Source organism: Dicentrarchus labrax, unplaced genomic scaffold (genome assembly GCF_905237075.1).
Source record: "Dicentrarchus labrax unplaced genomic scaffold, dlabrax2021, whole genome shotgun sequence".
Classification (NCBI taxonomy): Eukaryota; Metazoa; Chordata; class Actinopteri; family Moronidae; genus Dicentrarchus; species Dicentrarchus labrax.
In genome coordinates, this window is record NW_026136702.1 from 20,532,254 (window position 1) to 20,560,008 (window position 27,755).

Sequence of the window (27,755 nt, forward strand, 5' to 3'; positions counted from 1 at the left end):
ACACACACTCTCACACACACACACACACACTCTCTCTCTCTCTCTCTCTCTCACACACACACACACACACACACACACACACACACACACACGTATCCTGTCTCCCACGAAGGCATCTGTTTCAGTCTGTCTCTCTGTGAGATGCAGCACCAACAGAGGAGAGAGGGGGAGACAAAAAGGCAGGCAGAAGAGAGGAGGGAGGGATAAGAAAAGAGAGGAGAGAGGAAGGAGACATAGAGCAGAGAGAAATAGGAGAGAGAAGACTGAAATTAAGTAAACAGAAAGGGAAGACAAGTGCAGCAAAGACAGGGCAAAACCTGAGGAGGAGAGGATGCTGCTGCATCTGAGCGTCTCTGCCTGACTTCTGAGGAGTTTGGGCTCGGACATGACAGAGATGCAGCATCCAAGTGTCTGAGTCTGAGCATCTCCAGTTTGTGTGTGTGAGAGTGTGTTAATGTGTGTGAAGCCATGGCGAGCGCTCAGCCAGGGGTCCATGCATTGAAACTCCAGCCTCCCTCTGTGTCTCACACACTGAGGAACGGAAGCAACTTCATTAAATGGGACGAGGTAAGGAGACTCATTTTCCTTCAGTACTTAAGCCAAAGATTTTTTTAAAAATATTTTTGGCTTTTTAAAATGATGTAATTTTTCGGGTTTATTTTTGTAATATATACATATATTTAGTCAGTGTCAGAATCTTGTCATTATTATGCCCAGTTGAATGAAATCAATCTGAGTTGAATTGGAGTAAGAGGAAAAGAGGAGGAAGAGGAGGAAATGTGCCATGTTGTCAGATGTGTTTACTATTCATTTGTTGATTGAGCTGGCAGTAAGTACCTGTGGATTAGATGCCAGCAAGATAGAGAGGAGTGTGTGTGTGTGTGTGTGTGTGTGTGTGTGTGTGAGAGTGAAATGCTATTGTCGTCAGTTTCTTTTTTGCCACCTGTTGGTATGGAAGCCATTAGTATGCATTTACTGTTCTGCTAGTGTGCATTTAAATGTGTATGCAACGCATACATGCAGAAATCCTCCAATGCTGCCACGTGCACAGTCAAACATATAATTGTAGGCATTTGTGGAAATGTGTGTGTTTATGTGCATAAGGGTGTGTGTGTGTGTGTGTGTGTGTGTGTGTGTGTGTGTGTGTGTGTGTGTGTGCACTGGTATGCTGGTATGCTGAAGTACGGGCACTGACTATGAGAAACGTGCTGTCCGGTTGCCATGGTAACTGGCATGGTTACCAGCACCTAAACAGATCTGATGTGTGCGAGAAAGAATACATGTTTGTTTCGTTGTGTGTGTGTGTGTGTGTGTGTGTGTGTGTGTGTGTGTGTGTGTGTGCAAATCAATGTATTGAGCCATACGATATCATGAATCATACTCATGGAAGAGCTAATCCAATATACTGTTGAATCCATTCACCATGATTGAACCTTGTGTGTGTGTGTGTGTGTTTTGATATTTGGATTTCTCCAACATGTAGAGCTGAGCTTTATGAAAAATAGAATTGGTTGCTATGCCAACGAGTGACAACCAGGAATCTAGTTAACCATCTTCTGAGCTTTTCTTCTAGTTTTGCTTCTTTTGAATGTAGGCTGCACTGTTGTGAGGAAAGCAGCTCAGACAGCAGAATATGTGACCTTTTCCAACCACATGCAAAGAAATATACACAACTTTATAAGCACTGACATGTATACAAATATCTTAGCGGACTGTGTCCCACAAGAGATCCTGGATGCCAGGGATAAAAACTCAACTAAAGCTGGTCACTGTACCTTATGTTAAATGTGCACCTTTTGTGCTTTACACAGTCTGTGACCTTTTGATTTCTAAATAATCATAATACAGTTAATTGTTAACTCCAGAGTATAGAAACAGCATTTTACATGGAAGGAGATATGGTCTTTCTGCATTTGTAACCCTCCAGAAATATGTCATAGTTGGTTGTTTGTTCCAACAACATATTTAATGTTCATGTTCAGTTCATGTTCAAAACGGGAAGTAGATTCTTATTGCTTACTGTTAAAAATGTGGAGGTCGCAGGTATTCACCTTCGACACTGGAGACCTGGGCTCGCATCCTGTCTTTCTTCAGTAGTCAGCATTGCTTTCTGTTAATTATGACAATCTTGCCATTACCTTAACTACACCTCAGGAGTTATTTATTTGTCATAATAAAGTTTCCCTAACCGCAATCAGTTTAATTTCATACTACTTAATACAGAAAGACTGATTTTGTCATTTCGATATGAAGTCTTAATGTGTTTAATTTAAATGTAATATCAATCCATATGCTGGAGTGTAATTAATATAAAAATATGACCTTTGATGCTTTATCACCATTGTAGTTTGAACATGTGGAACGTTACAGATATCTTTTAACGCAGCACTCTGGTTTTCAGCATTAATCCCATTTTTATTTTTTTTATTCTGTGTGGAGCTCCTTCCTGGGTCCCGTGCTATAGTGTAATGTTTATTGTGATTGCAGTATTGATTCTACAGCTACAGCAAGTTACTGAATTGAGTTATATGTGATCCATTGCATGATGCCTTGTTAACTCTTAATCTTTGACTCTAGACATCAAATTGTTAACCATCTGAAAGCAATTTCATTCTGAACAAAATGTTAATAGTTTACACTCGTATTAAGGAAATTAAGCCACTTCTATACAACCTCCTTTGAAACCACTGAAATAGAACATTGGTTTAACTGTGTGTAGTTAAATTCTGTTAAATCATGCATGTGTGTGTGTGTGTGTGTGTGTGTGTGTGTGTGTGTGTGTGTGTGTGTGTGTGTTTGTTGTTTAAAATTGCCATAACCATATTAATTCTTGCCTTCTTGTCATCACTTCACTGTGACTCCAATTTGGCTGCAAGCTTAAAGCATATACTGCAACTCCCCTTATTGACTCTCATATTCGCTGCCAAGATTTGGATGAAATAATTTTAGGAATCGCACAGCTTATGCTAGATTTAATAACTTGTACAAAGGTTTTTCAAACAGCAAAACATCAGGACAGCTGCACTGCCTGACTCCACCTGCAACCAATTACAAACTGTCATGGTGGGTTACTATGGTAACTGGGACAATAGTTGGATGTCATGACAACTGAAGCAAACTTTAGTCCGTAACATCTAAGAGTGACATGGTGTCAGAATCGGCCCATTGTTCACTCACTCAATGCTCCCTGTTTGATGAGCACATTAAAGTTGACTCTGGTGTGAGCAGGAAAATGAGATTCTGGACGTTTATGAATCATCATTTTTCACCACCACTGACAGGTGTAGCGTTGCATAATAGTCATTTCTACTAAAATGACAGTAACAAGTGAACAGTGATGAAGTATTACTTTCTTTGGGCACTCATGTTTTTGTCATATTGTGGGGATTTGTGAGTGCATTCTGTAGTGGAGAAAATGTTTGAGAGCTGTTGTCATGATTTTTTTATGTTTTTTCAGACTGCTTTAACTGGTTCCACCTGTCTTTCTTCTTTAGGATCTGTCTACAGTAACTCCAGTGACTCTACACGTTGATCCACATGGATTTTACCTCTACTGGACCGACCAAAACAAGGTTGAGCGCATATGCTGGCCTGAATCGCCTCTAGGCCTATATTGTTAACTAGGCAGATCATGATGAACAAATTTAGCCTCATGCTAAAAAAAAAGTTAATTAATTTAGTCTAAATTTGACTCATCAATTTTCATTCTTTCATTGGGTCAGACACAGTTCTGACTAATTACTAATCTGCTAACATTACATATTACTTTAAATATTTATCTTACTTTTACCCTCTTATTTTATATACTCTATTTTGAATGTGAATAGGCCAAATATTCTCAAATGTTCCTGTAGTGGCAGAATAATTCAGATTTTTTTTTTTAAGTACAAGTGCTAATACCACACTGTGAAAAAAATCCCACATTGAAAGTGTTACACAAGTAAAAGTCTGTAAGGATAATTAGGAAAACGGAAAATAATTGTAGTGAAGTACAATATTTCCCTCTGAAATTTAGACTTGAGTAAATGTACTTTAATGTACATTACACCACTACCATTTTGATATTTAAACTAACTACATATTAGTTGAATTATACCAGAGCCATGGTCATTAGTTCCTTCCAACAGCTGTAGCACTGTTGTAGATTTGCAGCCAAAATAGCTGCTTGTATCCATGGCAACAGTACCTGCTACTTGCTAACAGTTACGCTAATGCTAAATCTCACTGGTGAAACGGAGGTAACCATGGACTGTCTGACTACCAACAACCTTTAAAAATGGACACGCTTCTCTTTTTTTGCTCCTGTGGTAAATGGCTCTGGAAAAAATGCTCTAATTCAACACAGGATACCCTGACATAGAGTAAGTAACGGCAGGACAGTGCAGGTCACAATGCTAACATCCTTCTCTTATACAATGTCCGCTTTTTATGTACGTTGTGGAATATTATTCCTTACATGATTAATCGAGTGGATTGTTACTGAGAAAGCAGACATTTGACTTAAATTATAAATATACAAGAACTATAGCACAATGAAAGACAGCAGGGACAACTGATGAGGAACTGCAAAGAGCAAGCATATAGACAACATGTGATCATTGATTGTTATAAACAAGCGCGCGCACACACACACACACACACACACACACACACACTTTCTCTCTGGGTGGGCTTAAATCCTTAGCAGGAAACAGGATGAAGCATTTACCTTCCAGATACCAGCTGACTGTGTGTGTGTGTGTGTGTGTGTGTGTGTGTGTGTGTGTGTTTTCTTTAGGAGACAGAGTTGTTGGACCTGACCCTCGTAAAAGATGTCAGAACGGGGAGAAGCACCAAAACACCCAAGGTACTTATGTGTCAGGTCTCTGCTATCTCATGTTTGCACCTCGCTCCTTAGAGAACCCTTTGCTCCTGCATCTATGTGACCTCTCTGTGACCTTTCACCCAGTGGTTGCCACCCTTACATCGAACCACCGCTGTTCTAATTGTTGTTGCCGTCTGTGAGATGTTTTACTTTTAGGCTATATCAGTGACAAAGAATATATATTATATAATCCATTCATCCACCACTTTTTGTCACCCAGAAATTGATGTTCATATTTAAGCTCCTTAAAAGCTGGGGCATTCCTCTTCACTAAGTCTCTGCGGTTTTGGTAGAGGAGGGAATTAACCTTATTGTGATCACACTCAAATAAAGACTACATTAAGAAAACTTGAAGGTCAAACAGGAAACTGCAATGGATTATATGTGTGTACACATTTTATTCAGTTTTGAAGAAATTTAATTTGTTGACATTTGGTCCATTAATAAGAGTGATATACGAAGGCAGGCTTAGAATAAGACTAATTTATGACTAATTTAACACTATATTTTTATTTTTTGTGATGATGTCTGGTCCATTAATTATGTTACACTTTATTTTGTGTGTCTTGTATTCTATTGGATCAAATATGCCTGAGATTTTTTTTGTACAATCATGACTAAATACATATTGTGTATTGAGCATAATGGATGGTGCAGGGCAAATCGTACATGCACTCCAAAACCCAACACATTGGCAGTTTGCAGGGGATCTGTAGAGTTTCCGCATGAACTGGCACATGCCACTTGTGCCAACTTGAACTGACAGCTTCGACAGCCAAGAAACAAAATACCATGTACCATTTTTATGGTAAACAGCATATCTTTCAGATGCCTTGTCCTGCCTGAGTTCAAATAGAAAAAAATCAATGTACTGTCTTTGCCAACAAGCTGTCCAAAGACGAGTTAAAGTTTAGCCCAGGTGATAGTTACAAAGATCCTAAGTAACAGCAGTGTAAGAGGTTTTGTATGTTGAACCAACGGATATTTCACAGGTTTTTTGGGAGTTTAGAGTAAGAAGTATTACCACAGCTGGTACCACACCATTGCCACTTCATAACATGCCATACACTGGCATGGCCTATTACAAATATATAATTGAACATTGGATGTAAACTTTGATTATCTTTGATTATCTATTTGAACATACTGTATAACACTCTCACCATAAGAGCAGGACACTTTATCAATAAGCAGATGCTTATCTTTGATAAATGAGAAGCCCTCGCCTCGTCCATCTCCTCTGTGCTGCTCCAGCGTGTTTCAGCTGACAGCTTTTAGTCTGTGTCGTCCAATAGGAGGCCAAGCTGCGGGAGCTGCTCGATGTGGGAAACCTGGTTGGCCGGCTTGAGAACCGCATGGTTACCGTGGTTACGGCTTCAGACCTTGTAAACGTCAACCAGCTCAACTTCATTGCTTCACAGGAGGATGAAGCTAAGGTTCTGAACTCACTACAGTGATAATATCAGGGACTAAGCTGATGATGATGATGATGGTGATGATGATGATGATGATGATGATGGAGTATCTGATTTCGGTAGGTATGGTGTGAGGAACTGTTTTCCCTGTCTTCCAACCTGCTGAGCCACAATCTTAACAGAGACCACGCTCTGTTGAAAGCGTGAGTGTACACACACACACACACACACACACACACACACACACACAATAACATGCATGAATGCATGTCATTCTTATTGTCGAATAATAATCCTAGGAAAAGACCAAAACCATTCTGCTAACTAATGTGTGATTGTGTGTTTCCAAAGCCTGGTGTATTTTATTCCTTCAGAGTTCCATTGTTGTCCAGAATGTATTAAAACCACCTCAGTGAGCCACACTGTTGCACTGACTGATATGATCTTTTATTACCATGAACACACACACTGTAGTTTATTTTGAGCCCACCTACACCATCCTGCTGCCATAAATACTCACCAGAGCATCGGATGTGTGGTAATCCGCTGCTGAAAATATTCCCCAGCAAATGCGCTATTTTCTTCTGTTTTAGTCTTGTTTGCCAGAAACTAAGCTAAGTCTTAATAGGACCTTCTTTTTTTTTTTTTTACATTAAACAAACTCATCAAGTTACTAGTTTTCAAGTAAATTTGAATCCAGGTTACTATATTTAACTTGACTATAAATCTGCTCTGAGTTCACATCGGATTTGGTGTCCCAGAATACTGCTACTGTGACATCTATTGTATGTCCACTAGATGTCTGTGAAATGAGAAGGAAGTCACATTGAGCTCTTCAAAAGCTTAACATTTTGAAAATGTGTCTAAATGAGCATAAAATCACATAAATATCCCATTCCCTTATGTAAAGGTTGCTAAAAGAGTGTCGGTTACTACTTTGGTAAAATCTGCATTTTGCTAAATTAGATTTACCATTTTCACTTTTTAGTGTGCTACATTAGTGGCACCAAAGGACATTCTTCACATCTGTATGTAACTCTGTATCAGATCTGTTTGTTACCTCCATCAAAAAATAAAATAACCAATACCAAATACAAATATTTCTTCAGAAGTCTATAAAAGACATTATTCAGTGTTTTTGCAACAAGGACACCCCACAGGCCTCCATTTTATAAAGTGAGAGTTTCTGCTCAAGACTTCCATTGACCATGATAATTATTCTCATATATTCACTGTTAACCAGAATATCAAACTCCTCCTCATTTTGCTAGGTAATCAACTTCTGTGCAGTTTGTGATATACAGCTCTGAACCTTCTTACTCTTTGTTTCAGGTACGTCAGGTTAACGCTCCAGCTGAACACAGAGGGCAGAATTCCTGTCAAGAAGTGAGTTCCTGCTTATTATTACCTTCCTAATATTTAATCAATGGTTCTGTCTGCGTGTTAACTTTGAGGCACGTGTTACTGTAGATGGTTGAGGATGTGAGAAAATAGCCCGACGAAATCTGCAGAGACACGCACAAACTCAAACTTTGCTCTTTCCTGTCCCTTGCTTCCAAAAATACACTTAATTCCATGTGCACTTGGGAAAGCAAAAACAGGGACAGGATTCATGAAGGTGCTTAATTCAGCACTGACCTGGTAATCAACCACTGCCAGAGCATGAGATGGATTATACAGTTATGAAGGAAAGCTGTATTTTAGAAGCAAACCTTGAGTAGAATTAAGGTCAGTTGATATATCTTGGAAGTAAAGGAGGGAAGAGGGGAAGTTTTAAGGAAAGAAAGGTTTAGGCGATGTTAACTCAGGACAGTTCACACTGTTACCATAACCAGGAGATTTGGGATAGGTAAGGGGATATTTTGGGATTGTGATAAAGTACGTTTCAAGTTACATTGAGTTAGAGGAGGACAATTGGGGGAGTTAATTAGAGGGCGGGAGACTGGAGGAGATATTTTAAGGAGTTAAACTGCAGGTTCTGGTTTGGTGACATGTTGTGGTTAAGGTTGAGCTGATAATGTTGTGTGATTTCATTGTCTATTGCAGCATTGTTCGACTGTTTTCATCAGACAGAAAGAGAGTAGAGAATGCCCTGGAGAACTGCAGACTGCCCTACAGCCGGGTAAACACAAACAAATGAAGTTTGTATTATTATTAGTGGCAGTAAACTGTAGATACACATGAGAGTTTATAGCTTAACTGATTAGAGTATGCCATGGATGCATGCTTTGAAAAGTCTTCTCTTTGGATAACTACACACACACACAAAGTCTTTTTCAACTGTATCCTTCTTTTTTTTTCATTTTCTGTTTGCTGTTGAGGCTTTTATCTGATGCTTTTTATCCAGAATGACTCACAGTGCACGGAGGGGTGAAATGAGCTCAAATATCTGGGTCATCAAGTCTTGAAACAACCAGTGACAAGAAAAAAATGTAAGAGTCGAATTCTCTGCTCACACTGAATCTCACATTGGATATTCCTGTGAGCAAGATCCGTTTCAGTGGAGAAGAGTCGGGGAAATGAAGCGAAGATGAGGAGAAATCGATGATTGTTTTTAAGGTTTAAAAAACGTTCTTACAGCAAGTAGAAAGGGGATGCTGGAAGCTGACACACTGTCTTCGACACGTTAAAAAGATGTGGTTATGTCCTGTATATATTCGACAGGGTGACAGTATCAAACTGGAGGACTTTACACTAGAAGTTTACAGGAGCTTTTTGGACTTTCTGTGTCCTCGTACTGAGCTTAACAACATCTTCAAACAGCAGTAAGTATTCAGAAAACCCTTCACCTTATTTGAGCTCAGCTTTATTGCTTGTTAATGCTGAACAAGCTACAAAATAAGCTTTTTTTAAATGTGTTATTTCCCTCAGGCCAATTTGTTTGGTATGTGAAGAATGATGAATAATGATTCATCATCTGTCCCACTTATACACAGTGTCAGATTAGAGAGAGAGGCTGTATCTTTACCTTGAACAGTATTAACACGCTTATCCTCATTAAATTCAACATCGGGCTGCAAGTGCAATGGTGATTAGTATCAATATTGATTAATCAATCTATTCTTTTCAATTCATCAGTCTATAAAAGGTTGTAAAATGCAGACAAATACCCATGACAGACTCAGAGGTAATTTTTAATCTTCCACTTAATCATTTTGTCTGAACAGCAGTAAGAAAACACAAAGGAATTCAGTTTACGATGATGTGAAATAGAAAAAAGCTGCAAATGAATAATTGCAGCAGCTGATTGTTTTAGCTGTAATTCAGTTTTCCTCAAGGGCGATGAAATAGGTCTGTTTATTTGTTAAACAATGTATATCAGCTTTGGAAAAGTTCATTTCCACTAATCTCTCTACATGTAGCTTAATTAAAGACTGTGTCAGTGCTGGTGTGAAGATAGCACGTGAAACATGTGGACATATTGAAGGATAACAAAGGATCATGAGGGATACTTGGAGGATCTGTAGACACAAAACCTCAGCCCTGACCCTGCTCTGTTCTGTAGAGGAGGGGATGATGGGACGCTGTCAGTCGATCAGATGACGGAGTTCATCAACAACAAGCAGAGAGACCCTAGGCTGAATGAAATCCTCTACCCGCCTCTACGTCCTGTACAGACAAACGCTCTGATGGAGAGGTACCAACATGACCAGGCACAGCTGAAGCACGGTACACACACACACACACACACACACACACACACAGTGTCTGGTTGACACTGAGGACACTCGCTTCATTGTATATTCCTAAATAGCTAGTCAGCAGCATTTGTTAGCAAGATGTATTTTTGTATCTGTACATGGACATGGTACCAAAACACTCTTCTAACCCACGCATATACCCACAGAGAATACAGTAAACTGCTAAAATAAGCATTTAAGGTGCTCACACTTGTGTTGGATGCTATAAAAAGAAAATGTGGCACCTACCTAGAATCCACCACCACATCTTGCACGATTTGCTATCCATCAGATATACTAGATATATATATATATATATATATATATATATATCGTCCAAATGAAGCTGTTATGTTAGTCAGATATTGCTAGAAATGACTTTGCAACAAATGTGGTGCAGGAAATACTTTATAGTGTTAATGTAGACAATAAAATTGTGTATCAGGACTCACTATATTTAAAAAAGAAATCCCTATTGAAATGTTTACATAAAGCTTGAGGAGCGTCCAGAATAACCACTTCATTGCTCATTTGTTAAAACATGTAGCAAAGCCATAAGTATTGTGATGTTTTTATCCCTGCTATGGTTTTATTTGCCTAAATAAAATGTGCTCATATACATTGATTAAGGAAGGCAGTGTTGTCTAGACATTAGAAAACCAACAAGATGTTATGTCTGCAGATTGTAAAATATTTATACCTAAGAAATACCACAAAGATGAATTTGCTCTCTCTGAGGCTTTTATGTTTTTTTTGATGGAATGAGTTTCTTACTTTTATTTCCTTATAATGTGTCATGTTTGTGTGTGTGTGTGTGTGTGTGTGTGTGTGTGTGTGTGTGTGTGTGTGTGTGTGTGTGTGTGTGTCATGTAGGGGTCATTTCTTTACAGGCATTCTCCACTTATCTGTCCAGTGAAGAGAATGGAGTCATCCCACCAGAGAAACTGGATCAGTCTGAAGACATGAGCTTCCCCCTCTCTCACTACTTCATCAACTCATCACATAATACATACCTGACAGGTACACACACACACACACACACACACACACACACACACACAAAACTGACCCTTCTAAAGTTCATTACCAGTAATGGTTCATTTGCATCAAGAGATTGATGCACTCAATGGCTGTATGATAGTAGTAGGAAAGAGAGCACAAGTTTTTACAGAAAACAACAACCAACTCAAGGATTATGTTTGCTGTTGACACCTATAAGAACGTGAAATGTGGGTAAACAACAGTCTGCACTGATTCTAGTGCTTGTTTATTTATTCACTTCAGAACAGCAGAGAAGGTAAATTACAATGAAGGGCACATATTGGAAGTTTCTATTTGTTGTGACTCCAACACGTCCAACATCTCTAAACAAGAAGACAGTTTAAATTCTGTGAACAAAGCAGAATGTCAGGGGAACACAAAGCTCCACTCTGTGAGCCATTATAGTTCTTCAGAGTGGCACTGAACTCAAAAACATCTCAGAAAATCACCTCACTGCCACCCTAAACACCTCAAGTGCAGTAGAGTAAAAAAAGGACCTCACTGGTATGTAAATCAGTATCTGACCTGAAAAGGACACATGACTTTGTTACCAGAAACAGAGATGGGCCTAGAAAGTGATATTCCATTATTCTCTTTACAAGCTTTAATTGAGACATCCAGCAAAAAAGGGTTGATCGACTTTGTCAGTGTGGACAAGAGGTAGCTGCATTGTTTCATCTGTCATAATATCTTATTTCGTTTCTTGTCCTCGTGTTTTAGCGGGCCAGCTGGCAGGGAGCTCCTCAGTAGAGATGTACAGACAGGTTCTTCTGGCTGGATGCCGCTGTGTGGAATTAGATGTGTGGAAAGGACGAACTGCTGAGGAGGAACCCGTCATCACACATGGGTTCACTATGACTTCAGAAATCTGTTTTAAGGTGTGTATGCAGTGTCACGAGTCCCTTACAGGTAATCTGTAGGCACGTTCATAGTGCAGCTTGGCAGAATGTACGTTCGTGTACCAGATTAGCAATTCTATGTCCATTGAACATGTTTTGAAGACCATTTAGGGGAAATTTCTCACATTGTTGTTTCTGTGACTACCTCAAAATGTTTCTGACAGACTGGCAATAAGAACAAGTGAATTGAATCAGATGCATTCTCCTCACATTGGTTTCTCAATAGTTTGAGAGCTGATTATAACATTTTACTTCTTAATGGGCTTTCTGGTGCCAGATGGGGTTATTTCTTGCACAAATTCTCCATCTCTCTTCCCTCATTTCATCTCTTTCCCGTGAATTCTAATAAAGGCATAAAATGCCCCAAAATTGTATATTCTCTCTAGAATTAACTGTGTTATATAAATATTTAGTGAACACAAAAACATCTCGGGGATAATCTTACAATTTTTTTTATTTTTTATTTTTTCAGGAAGTGATTGAAGCTATTGCAGAATGCGCCTTCAAGACCTCACCTTTCCCTGTCATACTGTCCTTTGAAAACCACGTGGACTCGTGAGAATCACTTCCAATATTTATATATTGATTAATGTGTAAATTAAACTATATGGATGGATTACAATATAAGATGTCTATCTATCTATCTATCTATCTATCTATCTATCTATCTATCTATCTATCTATCTATCTATCTATCTATCTATCTATCTATCTATCTATCTATCAGTTTGAAGCAGCAGGCTAAAATGGCTGAATATTGTCAATCTATTTTCGGAGAAGCACTGTTGATTGACCCTCTGGACAAATACCCTGTAAGTAAGACACACACACACACACACACACACACACACACACACACACACACACACACACACACACACACAGTTGCATATTGTGTGTTCTGGTTCTTGTCTGAGTGTTTGTAATGTTGTCTCCATTGTGTGTGTGTGTGTGTGTGTGTGCAGCTGGAGTCAGGTGTTCCCCTGCCCAGTCCTCAGGAGCTGATGGGCAAAATTCTCATCAAGAACAAGAAATCCCACAAACCCTCCAATAACACAGACACCAAAAGACTGACGGACCAACCTGCCAATCAGAGCAACGATCCAGTGTCTCCTAGCAACAACACAGGAGGTAAGACTCAAAGACACAAGGACTTTTTTCAGCCTGAAATGTGTTCGGCAGTGACACAACGACAGTCTTTGTGTCAAAACACAATAATGACTCTGTGGTTTCTCAGGCTACCAGAACTGCATATGGCTTGAAAATATTAAGACCAAAGAGTATTCGGGCTTTAATTTAGTCGTACTTATTGTCAAATATATATATATTTATATATACAAACATACGTCCTCTCAAATATGAGCCCTAGCCAATTATGAAGAATATCATAAGCATGGCAGTTACAGAGTTTATCTTACTGTAGCTTATAAAAACATGTTTTTAATTGAAGTTAAAACATAAAAGTCACCAAATGTTGTAATTGTATGTATTATCACGCAAAAAAATGTTCTCATATTTTCTGGATTCAGGGTGTTTTTGGAAGTGCCTCCGTCAGACAACACCTCTCATTATTCTATCATCATTTCCATCATGATTTTGGTCAAAGTGACAATTCTGGTCGCACTCTTTGGTTTTTTTTCTGCAGCACTTTGCACCTCATCTGGGATGTCTCAGTAATGAGCAGGACATCCCAGAAGAGGTCGGAAGCTCAGAACAGCAATTAAACAGCGGTGCAGAGGGAAATCAGGGAGCCTTATTGACATGTCTGATGTGCAAAATCCTGAAAACAGGTCTGAGACTGAGAGCCCAGTCGAACCCAAAAAGCAGACTATTAGCTATGCTGAAGTACATACTCATACACTGGCCATGACCCCTCAGTCAGTGAATGCTTGAGTGGGCTGAATAATCACCTACCAAGTTAAAGCAGAGGGTTGTTTAGAAAACTACAGGCATCTGTTTGGTTTATATTCTGTTTGTTTTGTGTGTTTTTCCTGCTTTAAATCACAGCACAAATGTGTCCTGTATCACTCAGATATTGTTGCCTGTTTATTTGTGGATGGATTGTAACAAAGCAAAAATCTCTCATTCTTGCAGAATGACTCAAAGTTTAAGACACTCCTACAGATGACACCGCTCTTAACAATAAGGAAGCTTTTAGGTTATTGGCCATATTGCTGTGTAGTGTCTGAATGATAATCTACATCATATTTGATCTGCTATTTTCCTGCATCTAAATGTCTCCCATATAGTGTTTTTTTTTTCTAACCCTGACTCAGGACTCTCATCAAACTGAAGTGTTTATATGATGGTAATTGATAACAAGTCTGCCTTTAAGTCAGACTTGATAAATTGGTGAATTTGTATCAGAGTGTTCCTTTATGGGTGGATAAAATAAAACCCTATTAGATTAGCTGGAAAATATATTGTCACAAAGCTGAAAACTGTTTTTCTGAGCTCATGAAAAGTTGACTTTTTAGAGGTAAGTGGTTCAGCCACACTGCAAATATATGGTGATCTTATAGAATATGATTCACTGCTTTAGATTAAACTACCCAGCAGTATGTAGGGTAGTTCAAATGAGATCAACCTTAAACAGCAGTAATATTAAAACATCACATATATTAGTACAACAATGACAGGGACCATTTTAATGATACATAACTTTAGCAATTAATGTTTTGAATGCAGGACTTTTTACTTGTAGTTTAGTATTTCCACAGTGTGTTGTTAGTACTCTTACTAAAGTCAAGGGTCTGCTACTTCCTCCACTGCTTATCCTGTGTAAAGAGTGTCATACTGGTCTTTGATATTTGGAAAGAGAAGAAGGGGGCTGAAGAGACGATGAGGATGAAGACTTGTTTAACTTTAATTTTAACAGAGATGGAGGCTGAGAGTGAGGAAGATGATGATGATGAAGATGATGATGGTAAAAAGGTCAGTGGTGACGTTACACAAAAAGTCGAGGGGCGGTCACCCTCTCTGCTGTCGCCATTAATGTTTACAAGTGTTGTTTATTTTCACTGTTTTGTTGTTTATTCTTTATGCCATTGTCATTGTTAATCTTATGTACTCTAAATGTTATTGTTGTTGCTCCTTGTTAACACTTGCTGCTTTCTCCGGTCATTTGTGTTTTGTTTTTGATGTTGTCTCTGCAGTGTGTTTTTGTTTAGTCATTTTTGCTGTCGTCGTCGTTGTTGTTGTTTATTCTTAATGTGTCCTGTTGCTATTTTTCTTGTCCTTAATGTTAACAAGCAGTGAAGGCTTACTGTTGACTGGTTTGATTGAGTTTTGATTAAAATAGTCCTCCACCAGGTTAGCATTGCTCTCTTATAACATTGTCAGACTCACAACAGACATTTAAAAATGATCCAAATGAATGTCGCACAACCAGACGTATTTCTACTTATCACACACATTTTTCTGCCTTCTCAAAACCTGGAGCCTAAGTACCCACAATGCAACTAGACTGCAGACAGTTTGGTCGGTGATTCGGTTGTGTTACGCTAGTAGCAGCTACTGTAGGCTAGATCCTCCAGATCCACACTCCACACCCCCAGATTTCTTTTTATTCCCAAACTTGCAACCCCAATCACCGCTGACTCAAATGACATCACTTGAGGCAATTTGCACATATCCCTTTGGATCCACAAAAGGCTTTATACAACTTGTTTGTAGCAGTACTTCCTACACTATGATCAAAATCAGCTGAGTTCCCCTTAGAGTTTATCTTCACAAACACAGAAGCTAAATATGGAGAAATTTTGGGGGGGGCACAAGAAGAGACACAATCTAGTAAAACAATGAAACTGCTGATCGAAATTTGTTTCTATTCCCATTCAAATAGATAAAAGAAAATAAACAGGCATCAAACAGAGCAGACAGGTGTGTTAGGTGTTGAAACACAATTCACTATAGAGCAGAGAAGAATAGGATGAAAACAATAACAAGAAAAGCAAGAAACTGAAAAGAAAAGCAGGTCTGCTGTGAGATCTGGTAGAGACTGCAGTGAGAGGTCAGTGTGTTTGCACATGTGTGTGTGTGTATTTGTGTTTGAAATGTGGATGTCTTGTTGGAGCTGATTTGCTGTCTGTATTACTGGTCACCATCCGATGCTGTTTTTCGTCACTAAGTGCTGAAAACTCCTAACTACAGTTCATGTGTATCCGTTGAACCTGTTGAGTTCAACTGAGCTGCTTCCTTCCCAACATTTGCCCGGTTCACATTATTGGAAATGATGCAGCCATCAGACCATTAAACTCAGCTGTCTGATTTCAACTTTACTCTTAAACTTTACTCCTGCTGTCATTTATTTCAGGGCTCAGCAGAGCGAGAGGCCGTGGCCACAGAGGAAATGTCAACTCTGGTAAACTATGTCCAGCCAACAAAGTTCAACTCCTTCGAAGCCTCCAAGAGTAAGAGTTGACATACTGACACACACTCTGCTTTATATTTCTCTGTCTGCAAGACAATTCTTGGAACAGTACTCACACAAAGCTGGGAAATCCTTCAATTTCATTTCAGGATCAACATTTCATATGTTGAGGATGACCTCTGAGGAACATTTACAATGATACAGGAGCAGTTTCTCTGTCATTGACCTCATTGTTTGATAAGATTTCAATAAGAAGTAAAAAATAATACAATACGTTATCTGATTTGTCATTTTAACCTTTAGGTTTTAAAACGAGGCGTGCAGAGTTTGGGGCCTTGCATTTTCCCACAGAAACAAAAAAATGAATTAACAGCAGAAAGTTATTTCAATTTATATCCAAAGACAAAGTAGAAATCATGTTGAAACCAAGATAATTGCTGAAACAAGTGTGTGTGTGTGTGTGTGTGTGTGTGTGTGTGTGTGTGTGTGTGTGTGTGTGTGTGTGTGTGTGTGTGTGTGTTTGCTGTGTTCGCTGTGTGTGTAGAGGCAGCCCGCTGTTACCACATGTCGTCTTTTGTGGAGACCAAAGCTTTGGAGCACCTCACAAAGTCACCAGTGGAGTTTGTAGAGTATCCTTGGAAACAGTTACCACAGTCGCACCACGCCATGGCAACCGCCTCTATACTGTTCTTCTAGCCTCTTTTGATGTTTTTTTTTTTCATTGTTTTTATAAACCGTCTCTGAACAACTTCTAATATTTGTTTTAATGTCAGTAACCGCAGTATTGTCATTGGAAGTCTCTATACCAGTGTGTAGCAGGTATAATATATTTTTATGTGAATATATATTATGGAATAAGTGCAGAAAGTTTATTAGAAAGTATATTATTTTTAGTAGCACAGTAATGGTAGCAATTGTAGTAACATCTATACATAAGAAACAAATGTTACCTAAAATGATCTACATGTACATATAATGTTGAAATGTCTTTCTTTTGGTTTTGTACATGTGAAGTAGTCTTGCAGCATTTTTCATCTTTGAAATACAGCAGTGTCTTTCAATCCCTTGTGGCATGTTCAAATGTTTGGCATGACATGGGGATAAACAATATTTGCATTGTTCTTAACCATACATTTACCAGATATAATAAATCCCAGTTGAGTCGTATCTATCCAAAAGGAACCCGAGTCGACTCATCCAACTTCATGCCTCAACTTTTTTGGAACGCTGGCTGTCAGCTGGTGGCTCTCAACTACCAAACAATAGGTGAGAGTCCTTCGACTTCTGATCTCCAGTTTGTTACTGTAATAGATTGTTACTGTAGTTATATGTCCATTAAGTTTAGCATGAAGCTTTTATGCAGTAGAGCAGTGATTCACAACCTTTTTGGCCTTAAATCAAAGCTAAGTCTATTTTCCTCAAGGTTCTAGGTTGTGACCAGTTCAACCACAGTGAGATTTTTTCTTCTCAAATTGTTTTATCTGAATAATTTTTACGTGGATAAACAACTAAAATTATCCACTAATTCGCTAATTTACAATTTATTTTCCTATCTTGATAGAATCTCATGATCCCCAGATTTATTTTATAATACATTATTTTTAATGGTAAAAGTATATGTTCTGGCCAGCGGTTATAAATATTGTTACTCGTTTTCAGCTGTAAATACTACACTTCCCATGACTCAACCGTCATTGCAAACACTGCACCAAAGTTGCTGAATTGACCCAAAATTGTAAATAATAATAATAATAATAATAATAATAAGTAAACTGGCTGAAGCCGAAAATATATTTAATGAATTCAAAGCTTCAAAAACCTCAAGCAGCCATTGGAGGCATATCAGAAGAATTCCGGTGACTGGATGTTCCTCGCTGCAGTGCGCTGTTTGACTCATGTCTCTTAAAGATTCATGTATGGATTTTTTCACATTTTGTACTTTGGATTCAATCAGGAGCGCTTCATCTGAGCCTTAGAAATCTGCAACACCAGTCAGATGAAAGTGCCTTTGTCCTCTGGCACACTGGTCGTGTGCTATCATTCCTCCTACGTTGCTACTCTTCAGTTGAAGGAGTGCAACAGCTCACCTCAAGCCTTTGTAGCCTTAAACACAACATTAGCTTTTTGTTCCAGATTTGTCCACGCAGCTGAATCTCTTCATGTTCGAGTACAACGGTCGGAGTGGCTACAGGCTGAAGCCTGAGTTCATGAGACGGCCAGACAAACACTTTGACCCCTTCACAGAAAACACAGTGGATGGCATCGTAGCCAACACCCTCTCTGTGAAGGTACAGTAGCAGAAGTTTACTTTTGTTAAAGCTATTTATGTTATTGTAGCTTCCTACAACTTACACTTCAACTTCACAATTACAGAAAGAGACGATCCTGCTGAATCATTATCATCATTTTATATATAATGTAAACTGCCCCTACTGTAGTATATGATATTCACTGACACATTTGTCTGTGTCTGGCTGTTTATATGGCTCTGTGTCGTAGGTGATTTCAGGCCAGTTTCTGACTGAGCGGCGGGTGGGTGTGTATGTGGAGGTGGAGATGTTTGGACTTCCAGCGGACACCAGGAGGAAAGCGCTGAAGACCAAAACCTCCCAGAACAACAACGCCATCAATCCAGTGTGGGACGAAGAGCCCATTGTCTTCAAAAAGGTGAGATGCAGCAGAGAGACAGGAGGGAGTGATCTAGATCTAGATCTTCAGTCAGATCTAATCTTACACTACCACTGTCTCATCTGTGTGACCTCTCTGACAGGTGATTCTTCCGACCCTGGCCTCACTGAGAATCGCTGCTTTTGAGGAAGGAGGGAAGTTTATTGGTCATCGGATTATTCCAGTGTCTGCCATTAGACCAGGTAGTTATTTTAGTCACACGTATTCCAACCCCTTTATCCAGAACTTTCTATTTAGAAACTTTAAAGTGGATATATGTGAGTTGTTTGTTTTTTTTTATTTATATTTTGGTGCTAACTTATGCACTGCACCTCCCAGAGACCCAGTCAGTGTGCTGTCTTCATCTATTTATACCAGTAAAGTCTGAGTTTCACTCCTTTTTTACCTCCCTACATTTTCTACATTTGTATTTATTCAAAAATTGTGTTTTGCTGGTGTAAAATCAGAACTATAACAGAAAACTCACCAGATGACGATTGTTTAAAACTGTCAAAACTTCCTGAACTGGAATTCTGATATATTACCATTGCCTTTACATGCAAATGACACACATTATTACGTTAATCCCAACTTGAAAGATTAAAACATGCATACTTATTTCAATGGCTGTGTAGACTCTAAATACGCAAATTTATTTGTCACATTATTCAGAAACTTTCCCACTTACCTTACCTCTTGGTTCTCGCTGTTTTTAAAAACTAATTTAGAACAGCAAGCAGAGACATGCTGCTCTTGGAAAAATGTCATTCGGCACTTTAAATGAAATTACTGGTAATTCTTTTCCTTGTAATTTAGTCATGACTGATGTTTAGTGTGAAATCAACTGCATCTCTCCCTCTCTCGCTCCCCCCCTCTCTCTCTCGCTCTCTCTCTTTCTCTCTCTGTCAATGTTCTTGGAAGATGTCTACATTATTGTTCTCTCCAAATGTTCAACCCAAACGATAGTAACATCAGTGTTTCCTTTAGGTTATCGTTACATCGGCTTGAGGAATGAGAAAAACCAGTCTCTGATTCTACCAGCTGTGTTTGTCTATATTGTGGTCAAAGATTACGTCCCAGACACCTTTGCAGGTACATATTTCAAGTCAAACTTTCCCTTTCAACACAAAGTGTCGTAGAAAGGAATTCAATGATTTCTTTTGGGATTACAGACATAAAACAAAATAAAACAAAATTTAAACATAAAACCTCCAGCAGATTTATATTCATGCAAGGAGGATTGCTTTGTGACCTCTGACCTGTAGCACTACAGTGAAAACGTCCACTCGTTCACAAGAAATCCAAACATCAAATTCATGCTACTCAGCTGTCTAGAGCCGTTGGCACCACAAACACTCAACCATGCACAGAAGATAGACTTGTAACAAGTTTCCTGAGCACATTTATGTTCTCAGTAGGAATATACCTTTTCTCTAGCATTAGATGTTTAAACACAATACAAAACAAATGCTTTTGTGCAATGTTGCAGCATCAAGGGAGACTTTACTTTACTTTCCACCTCTCAAACACATTTTCTGCTGTACTACTCTATATCTGAGTAGCACATACAAGAGACTTTAACTTTGTCTCTATAGACCCTCCGAAGTACAACTGGAGGCTCTGTATTTATCCACTTCCATATATTTCCTCTCTAGATGTGATAGAGGCGTTGTCCAACCCTATTCGATATGTCAACCTCCTGGAGCAGAGGTCTAAACAGCTGGCAGCTCTGACACTGGACGACGTAGAGGAGGACACACAGACTGAGGTCGGCCCTGTTTTTCTGTCTTTGTCTTGAAAGCAGAACATTGCACATTGTTCTGAACGCTGTAATTCCTGTTGGTGTTTGCATTCAGGAGGAGGCAGACACTTGTGCAGAGCGTAAGAACGATCTGAAATCAGCTCCACTGGAGAATGGACTCAGTCCCGCCTCTGGGCCTGCAGGCCACACCCCCATCGCCACCACGCCCAAAGCCTCTGCGGCCAATCAGCAAGTAGCTACGACAGGTAGCTTCCACATACAAACAGAGATATGAGCACTCATTTAAAGAGTGTTTGATGTAAATCTTAGATGTTTTCATATTATCACTTTAGAAATAGCTCTAGTGCTAACAGTACTGTGGTTATTGATGTTGATTGTGTCTTTTCTACATTTTAGATGCAGCCAAACCAGCAGCAAAGAGTGAAGATCTGGTTTTAAGTGTTCTGATAGGTCAGTGTTTACATATTGCTTTCTAATCATTTGTAAAAGTCCTGGTATGCAATAAATCCATATCATTATTATAATTACTTAAAACCAAATATATGTGTATATACTGTAGCCTGTAAGCCGATTGGACATGGAGGTAGGTGTGTCTGTGCTTCTAAATGTGCTTGTGTTTGGTTTTCTTGAAGGTTAACTGGTAATGGTGATACAATCCATCTGTATTATCTAAAATACAAGGACTGTATTCTTTTTATAGCAGGACATGTTGGAAAGACTTGTTTAACCAAACATTTTGGTGATGATTGACTAAAAAGGTATTAATAATAACCTTTTCAGCATTAACAGAAGCAACAGGAAAAAAAAAAGACCAGAGATTTTTGAAAACGTTCTGTATGATCACTTGCGGTAACAGATGTCCCAGTGTGCTCCATCGAGAATCTGCAGCAGTCCAAGGTTTACCAGAAGGACCAGAGACGTCAGTTCAAAGAGCTGAAGGAGTTAGTGAGGAGGCACCAGAAGAAAACCTCAGAGCTCCTCCGAGACTTCAACAACAAGTACAAGAAGATGGCCCGACAGTGTAGCAAGAGCAGGTATACACACATAAGGTGTAATTAGTGTATTTACCCCTCTCTCTTCTCATCGTATTACTTTAACATTGAGTCAGTGTGAGTTAGTACACATTAAAAGCTCATTACACTTTTTTGTTCAATATAAAGTGAGATATTTCTTTTAATGTAAAAGTCTGCAGCTTATCAGCAGTCTACACTTTGTCCTCTGTTTTTGTATTATGCACGTCTGTGTGTTTATTGCTGTCTATATGTTCTTCAGGGGTTCATGTTCCGACAGTGAGAAAGACGAGCGCCTCCAGCAGCTGAGAGACGAGCAGCAGCAGCAGCTCCTGGCTCTGAGGCAGGAACAGTACTACAGTCAGAAATATCTACAGAGAGAACATATTAAAATGGTAAAGTCTGACTAAACCAAATGCTGCTGCTGCCTAACCTGACCTTAAGCCTAGCCGATGGCTCTAAAAATTGACAATCTATATTTGGATGAACTCTTTTAAAGCTCCCTCTCTGTTGCGGACAATTTCTTTGACATGGGCAGTTCAAAATAAATAACAAAATAAGTGAATAAGTGTCACTGGATGATAGACATAAGAGGACATAACAATATAATTACATTACAAAAACAATTCAGATTCCAGTAAAAAGCTATGATTAGGTTCTGTAAAATTAGGTCAAAACCAACGCTGCAGGTTCTGTAATAATTAGTTCTATGTATGTTTCACAGACCCGATGTTATGTCATATGTTAGCCCAGTATGTTTTAATTGTGTATGTACAATGTAACCTGTCTGTTTACTCCAGCTCACAGAGCGACTGAGCAGCCTGGCTGAGGAGAGTCACAATACCCAGATGAAGAAACTCAAAGACATCTGTGAAAAGTAAGGCTGTTAAATCTCTATGGGAGAATTCCATTGTTAAGAGCTACTTTCATAACAGCCGTAGCTTGAATAGCATTTTCCTCTGAGCCTTTCCAGGTACACTGAATATCTCCTCATGCTTACAGTATGCCATGGAACTGAACAAAGTAAAATTTTAAGAAACAGATTTAATGTATTATTATGTTTGAAAGTTGAACAGCTGCTTTTTAATGGCCTAAGATTATAAGTAGAACTGACTTTGTCAAGGGCCATCTTTGGATTTTAGAATTATTATAAAATGTATATGTGTCCTTAAATTGTTTAATATGATGCTTTATCTTTGATATTTTGGGGGGATTGGAACATCTAAGGGTCAGCCAGGAGGCATCTTTTGCCACTTTTTCTGTAACACTTTTATGTTTTAAGATTACCGGCGGGCGCCGATACAACCATTTTCAATACCAAATAGAACATGTTTAACCACTTTTTCCATTTTCAATGCTTTTCCTGCTGCTGCAGGGAGAAAAAAGAACTGAAGAGGCAGATGGATCGAAGGAGAACAGAAAAGATCAACCAAGCGAAGACCAAAGAGAAACACCTGGCTGAAGAGTACGATCCATAAACACACAGACACACACCGATATTAATCCACTGCACCTCACCCCAGATACCTGCTGTACTTCCTTCATCTGCTTCATGCACTGATCCCGCTAGTCTTGTCAGGAGAGAAAAATATTTTGCTCAAACTCAACCCATCTGACTGTGTGTTCCCAGGGAGAAGATTGAGATCAATAAGTCCTACGTCAATGAAGTCGTCCAGAACATAAAACGGGTGAGCGGAGGATGGAGAATCTGGGTTAAAGCAGCACAGGATTTTTTGATGGGTTTTTCTATAGACTGCTGAGACGATGATGACAATTTTATGTCTCTATCTGTACACCATCTCTCTGTCTAGCTGTAGATGTAGTCTCTCTGCAATCATAAAACGCTCCATAAGACTCTTTGACTGTCTGTTTTTCTGTCTCTAGCTTGAGGAGACTCAGGCGAAGCGCCACGATCAGCTGGTGGAACAGCACAATGACCTCCTGCAGGAGATACAAGACCAGAAACCAAAGGTAAAAAACTCATGCAAATTGTCTTCCCAACCTGCCCATCATTGCCTGTTTCTTAAATTTCTTTATTTCTTGTCCTGCCTCAGTGAGATGTACCTCCTACTATTTTGCATACTTTCACGCCTGAATGCGCTACACAGCAAGAAATGTTTTGTACACGGAGCTCCAAGCTGCTGCTGCTGTTTGTGGCTCCACACCCACACAGTGTAGAATCAGTACTGACGTCAACACGGGGCGTTTGAGTGATGTAACGTGCCCTCTGGCAGCCATATTGGAGCTGCTCAACTGTTGGCAGTAATGGCTGACAACAGCTGGTTGCATTTCTAAATGTACAACCCATCTGTCTCAACAGTAGGAAATAAACACATTTCTATGTTGTTTTTTTACTGGGAACCGAGTGATCACCAATATATTTCACCGAGTATGTGTTTATATAATCTCAGTTTTTTTTTGCAGCAGTAGATAATCACGGCATCTGCTGAAGCTGTCAGCGGGCAATCAATCCGAAAGGAATCTATAATCAATATAAACCACCACCGTCTTGTCTTTCTCCAGCTGCAAGGGGCCGTGGAGGCGGATTTCCAAGAGAAGTTCCAGTGTTTGCCTGGTGAGATTGAAGACTTCCTGCAGGACAGGAAGCCAGAGGTTAGAGGTCACAGCAAGTCCCGACCATCGACGCCGCATGAAACTCTATCAGAGGAGGACTGAGGAGAAAGACGTGCGGAGGATGAAGAAGGAGAATCAAGAAAGTGCAACAGATCAAAACAAAATACACGGAAGTAAGAAAGGCAAAAACAGCAGATGAAAGGGTAGTGAGGGAGCAAATGAAAGCAGAGGAGATATATTATAAAGACTGTTACTTTTCTTTTTAATGGAAGAATGCTTTAATGATTTATTTCTGGATTCCATTCAAGCATGCACTTTGCTGTATTCCAGCGTTTAATCAGAACCCATTTAATCTTATTTTCTGTCATGTTATTTTGACAGACAACTGAAACCCAACAGTTTGTACTGCATGACAACTCTATCTATCTATCTATCTATCTATCTATCTATCTATCTATCTATCTATCTATCTATCTATCTATCTATCTATCTATCTATCTATCTATCTATCTATCTATCTATCACTCTATCTATCTGACAGTTTGTGCTGTCTGTTTTATATGCTCATGGGGAGACGTTATATAATGGTACACAATCGCTACGAATCAAAAACTAAAGTGCGAATTAACGTAGAAAGAAAATTGCTGGCACCTCAGCTGGATTTTTTTAAAGCATTTATTGCATTTTATTTATTTATTAATGCTGTATTTGTTACACTCACACACAGTTGCACACACACTCTCTCTCCTGCCCAGTACATCCACAGTCTGCTTTGCTGGAGTAGCTGGGGGTTAATGGCTTTGCTCAAGGGCACTTCAGTGGTGGTAATGAAGGAGTGGCATATGCTCCTCTCTTACTTTTCCTACGCAGTTTCATCCACATTTTACTAGTCTAACATTTAGAAAGTATAGTAGAATTAGAAATAATGTTACATACTATAATTGATAACAGGCTGATGTGCACAGCAGCACAAGATAACACACGTACCGTAGTGTAATGTGAATACTGTATGCTTTCCAGGATATAGGAAACACACACACATACACACACACACACACACACACACACACACAAACACAGTGTTTTTCAATGATTTTTGTGATCATGGTTTTATGTTTACATCAATGCATCTAGTATCATTAAATATTTCAAAAGCATATTATCAGGACATTTTGGGTTCTTTTGTACCTGATTGTTCATTTAGAAGCTGACAGTCATCCAAGACCTTAACAGGCATAATGAGCATGTTGCCACACTTGTTATGTGAAATGATTTTGAGTGAAGATATCAATGAATTAGTTTGATGTGATGGTGGAGGGTAGAGAAAGAGAACTGACTGTACTTTTTAGTTAATGAGATTAATGCCATAGACTACCACTGGATCATTTATTACAACCTCAATATTTTGATTATGCACTTATTTATTTATTTAATTTGGGATGAAATGACTCTCAGTGTCTATTTCTGTTAAGATATTAAAGTTCTATATCATAGCATGACTGTTAGCCTATGACATTTAGAGGAGGGAGGAGATTTGCACAGAAAGATAAGGGGATGAGAAAAAACAATCTTGCAAAATCACTTGTTTTTGATTTCTTTTAAAAAAAAAAAACGATCAGACTTTTCTGACCAGTAGCGGCAACATCCCATCGTTTCCCTCCAACTGCTACACAAATGGTCTGACAGTTGGATGTCCTGCTAGATGTGGAAGAGCCTCAAAGTCTGCTGTCACTGCATGATTTATTTGTTTTTGATGTGAAACTTGTTTTAACATAGTTATCATTCTGATGATCTATTTATTTATTGTTATTTTCATGATAATTAAGGATCAAGAGCATAAACTATTTCTAAAGCTGTTAACAATTGTTTCAGAGTGCAAAGTCGACCTTTTTGTAAAAATGTGAACCGAATGGAGCTTGTCACTCTTTGTACAGTGATCTTCCAGAAAATATTTGTTGTAACAACTGAGGCTTAAGCTGTGTTCAACAACCTTTTTGCAGAGAACCGTGTCTTCAGATTTAAGCCACTGTTGCTTGAGATCAAACTATCTTGGCCTGACCTCCTAAAGGTAGCTTACACTGCAATTTCGATGGCAATATTTTCGACTCAGCTGCTTACTCTGCGTGCTAACATTAAAGTACCTCAGTATTCTGTCACCACTTAGGTCAAAATGATCTGTTAAAAACATGTTTTAAGTCTGCGAAGTGGCTGAGGTTCTCCAACAAAACGCCTTGTTGAACGCACCCCTGCTTTAGTGATTAAACTGAGCATGCTTTATTGTCTTGGATTTCTCCGCCAGTTGAATTGTTTCTTGGTTTTACTGAATGCAATTTTAATTGAAAGACTATTAAAAAATATTTGATCTAAAACTGAGGCGTTATCAGTTGATATTCAGAGTGCTACACCGTCCAAGATCTAAGCTGTATTAACTTTTAGGATGCACTGAAGAGGCGAATGAGAGGAGGTAATTGCTGTTGTCAGTCACATCGAGACAAACCCACTGCATTTGTGTCTGTACACAAAACCGTTGCTGTTGCTGTGATTTGGTGGATGAGCACGATAATGTGGGCTTTCACAGACAGGCAGGGTGCTGTAGCTGTCGCGGGGGAGGAAGGTGGAGGAGGGTTTTCAAGCTGAGAGATGGTCTGTCAGTTTCTGCCTCTCTGTGTTACACTATGAACATTCAGTGAATAGTGCTATGCATGTGTTCATTATATGTTGGAGTTTTTATTCTTGCTTATTGTGGGAGGCTTGTTTGTTTGTTTATTTATTTACCTTGGCAGTACAACTTTTACCTCACTTGCATAATGTGTTGCCTTTTTCTCATGTCATTTGCATTTCTCTAACAACATTTTTAACTTCAAATGGCCATCCAGTTGGTCTGTGTTAAGGTTGGTAAAGCCTTGCTCAAATCCACAGAACCTTTCATTTATACTCAGAGATACAAATATATTTTCATAAAAATGTGTTTACAATGATGCACAAAAACTCTGCAGCCAATAGAAAATAACATCTGGGATTTAAAGCTCTTCTAATCAATATTATTCTTATATTAACAATTAACCACCACAACCACTGAGCGGCATTCAAATGTTTGCAATCTGCAACTTCACTGAATCCTACACACTGGTCCCAACCTGGGGGGTGGGACCCCCACTGTGGGTCGCCAGAGCTTCATGGAGGGGGTCACAAAGCCTTCTTCGTTTTAAGGTGTGTAAGAAAACTTAAATACACACAGCAACCCAATATGTCAACATTTGATTCACTTCTGTGAAGAAAAGTAAATGTAATGTAAAGAAAATTGAGTAAATGATCTAATAGAACAATGGCCAAGCACCAGGGACAAGAAAACACTGAATTTGTCATAAAATAAGCCTCTTAAGTGTGTATGGTTGTTTAAAGATTACAGAAAATACACAACACAGACAGAGAATTGTATAAAAAGTCAGGAAATAATTTACTCAAGATTCA

General features: G+C 38.9%; 1 protein-coding gene across 1 annotated transcript; it reads left to right on the plus strand.

The window, feature by feature from the left end:
- On the plus strand, positions 1 to 26,653 carry LOC127379475 (1-phosphatidylinositol 4,5-bisphosphate phosphodiesterase beta-1). The gene is made up of 32 exons (XM_051429106.1): positions 1 to 567; positions 3,495 to 3,572; positions 4,778 to 4,846; positions 6,160 to 6,300; positions 6,403 to 6,482; positions 7,612 to 7,665; positions 8,326 to 8,401; positions 8,944 to 9,044; positions 9,785 to 9,948; positions 10,833 to 10,979; positions 11,721 to 11,878; positions 12,372 to 12,454; positions 12,627 to 12,711; positions 12,865 to 13,030; positions 14,778 to 14,833; positions 16,215 to 16,311; positions 16,816 to 16,900; positions 17,413 to 17,537; positions 18,405 to 18,559; positions 18,771 to 18,938; positions 19,042 to 19,141; positions 19,926 to 20,030; positions 20,594 to 20,706; positions 20,795 to 20,945; positions 21,097 to 21,150; positions 21,557 to 21,734; positions 21,973 to 22,105; positions 22,511 to 22,587; positions 23,086 to 23,175; positions 23,341 to 23,398; positions 23,595 to 23,681; positions 24,234 to 26,653. Exons 1-32 carry the CDS (start codon positions 469 to 471, stop codon positions 24,384 to 24,386), a joined length of 3,486 nt encoding a protein of 1,161 aa, XP_051285066.1. The 5' UTR covers positions 1 to 468; the 3' UTR covers positions 24,387 to 26,653.
- Positions 26,654 to 27,755: the final 1,102 nt, after the last annotated feature.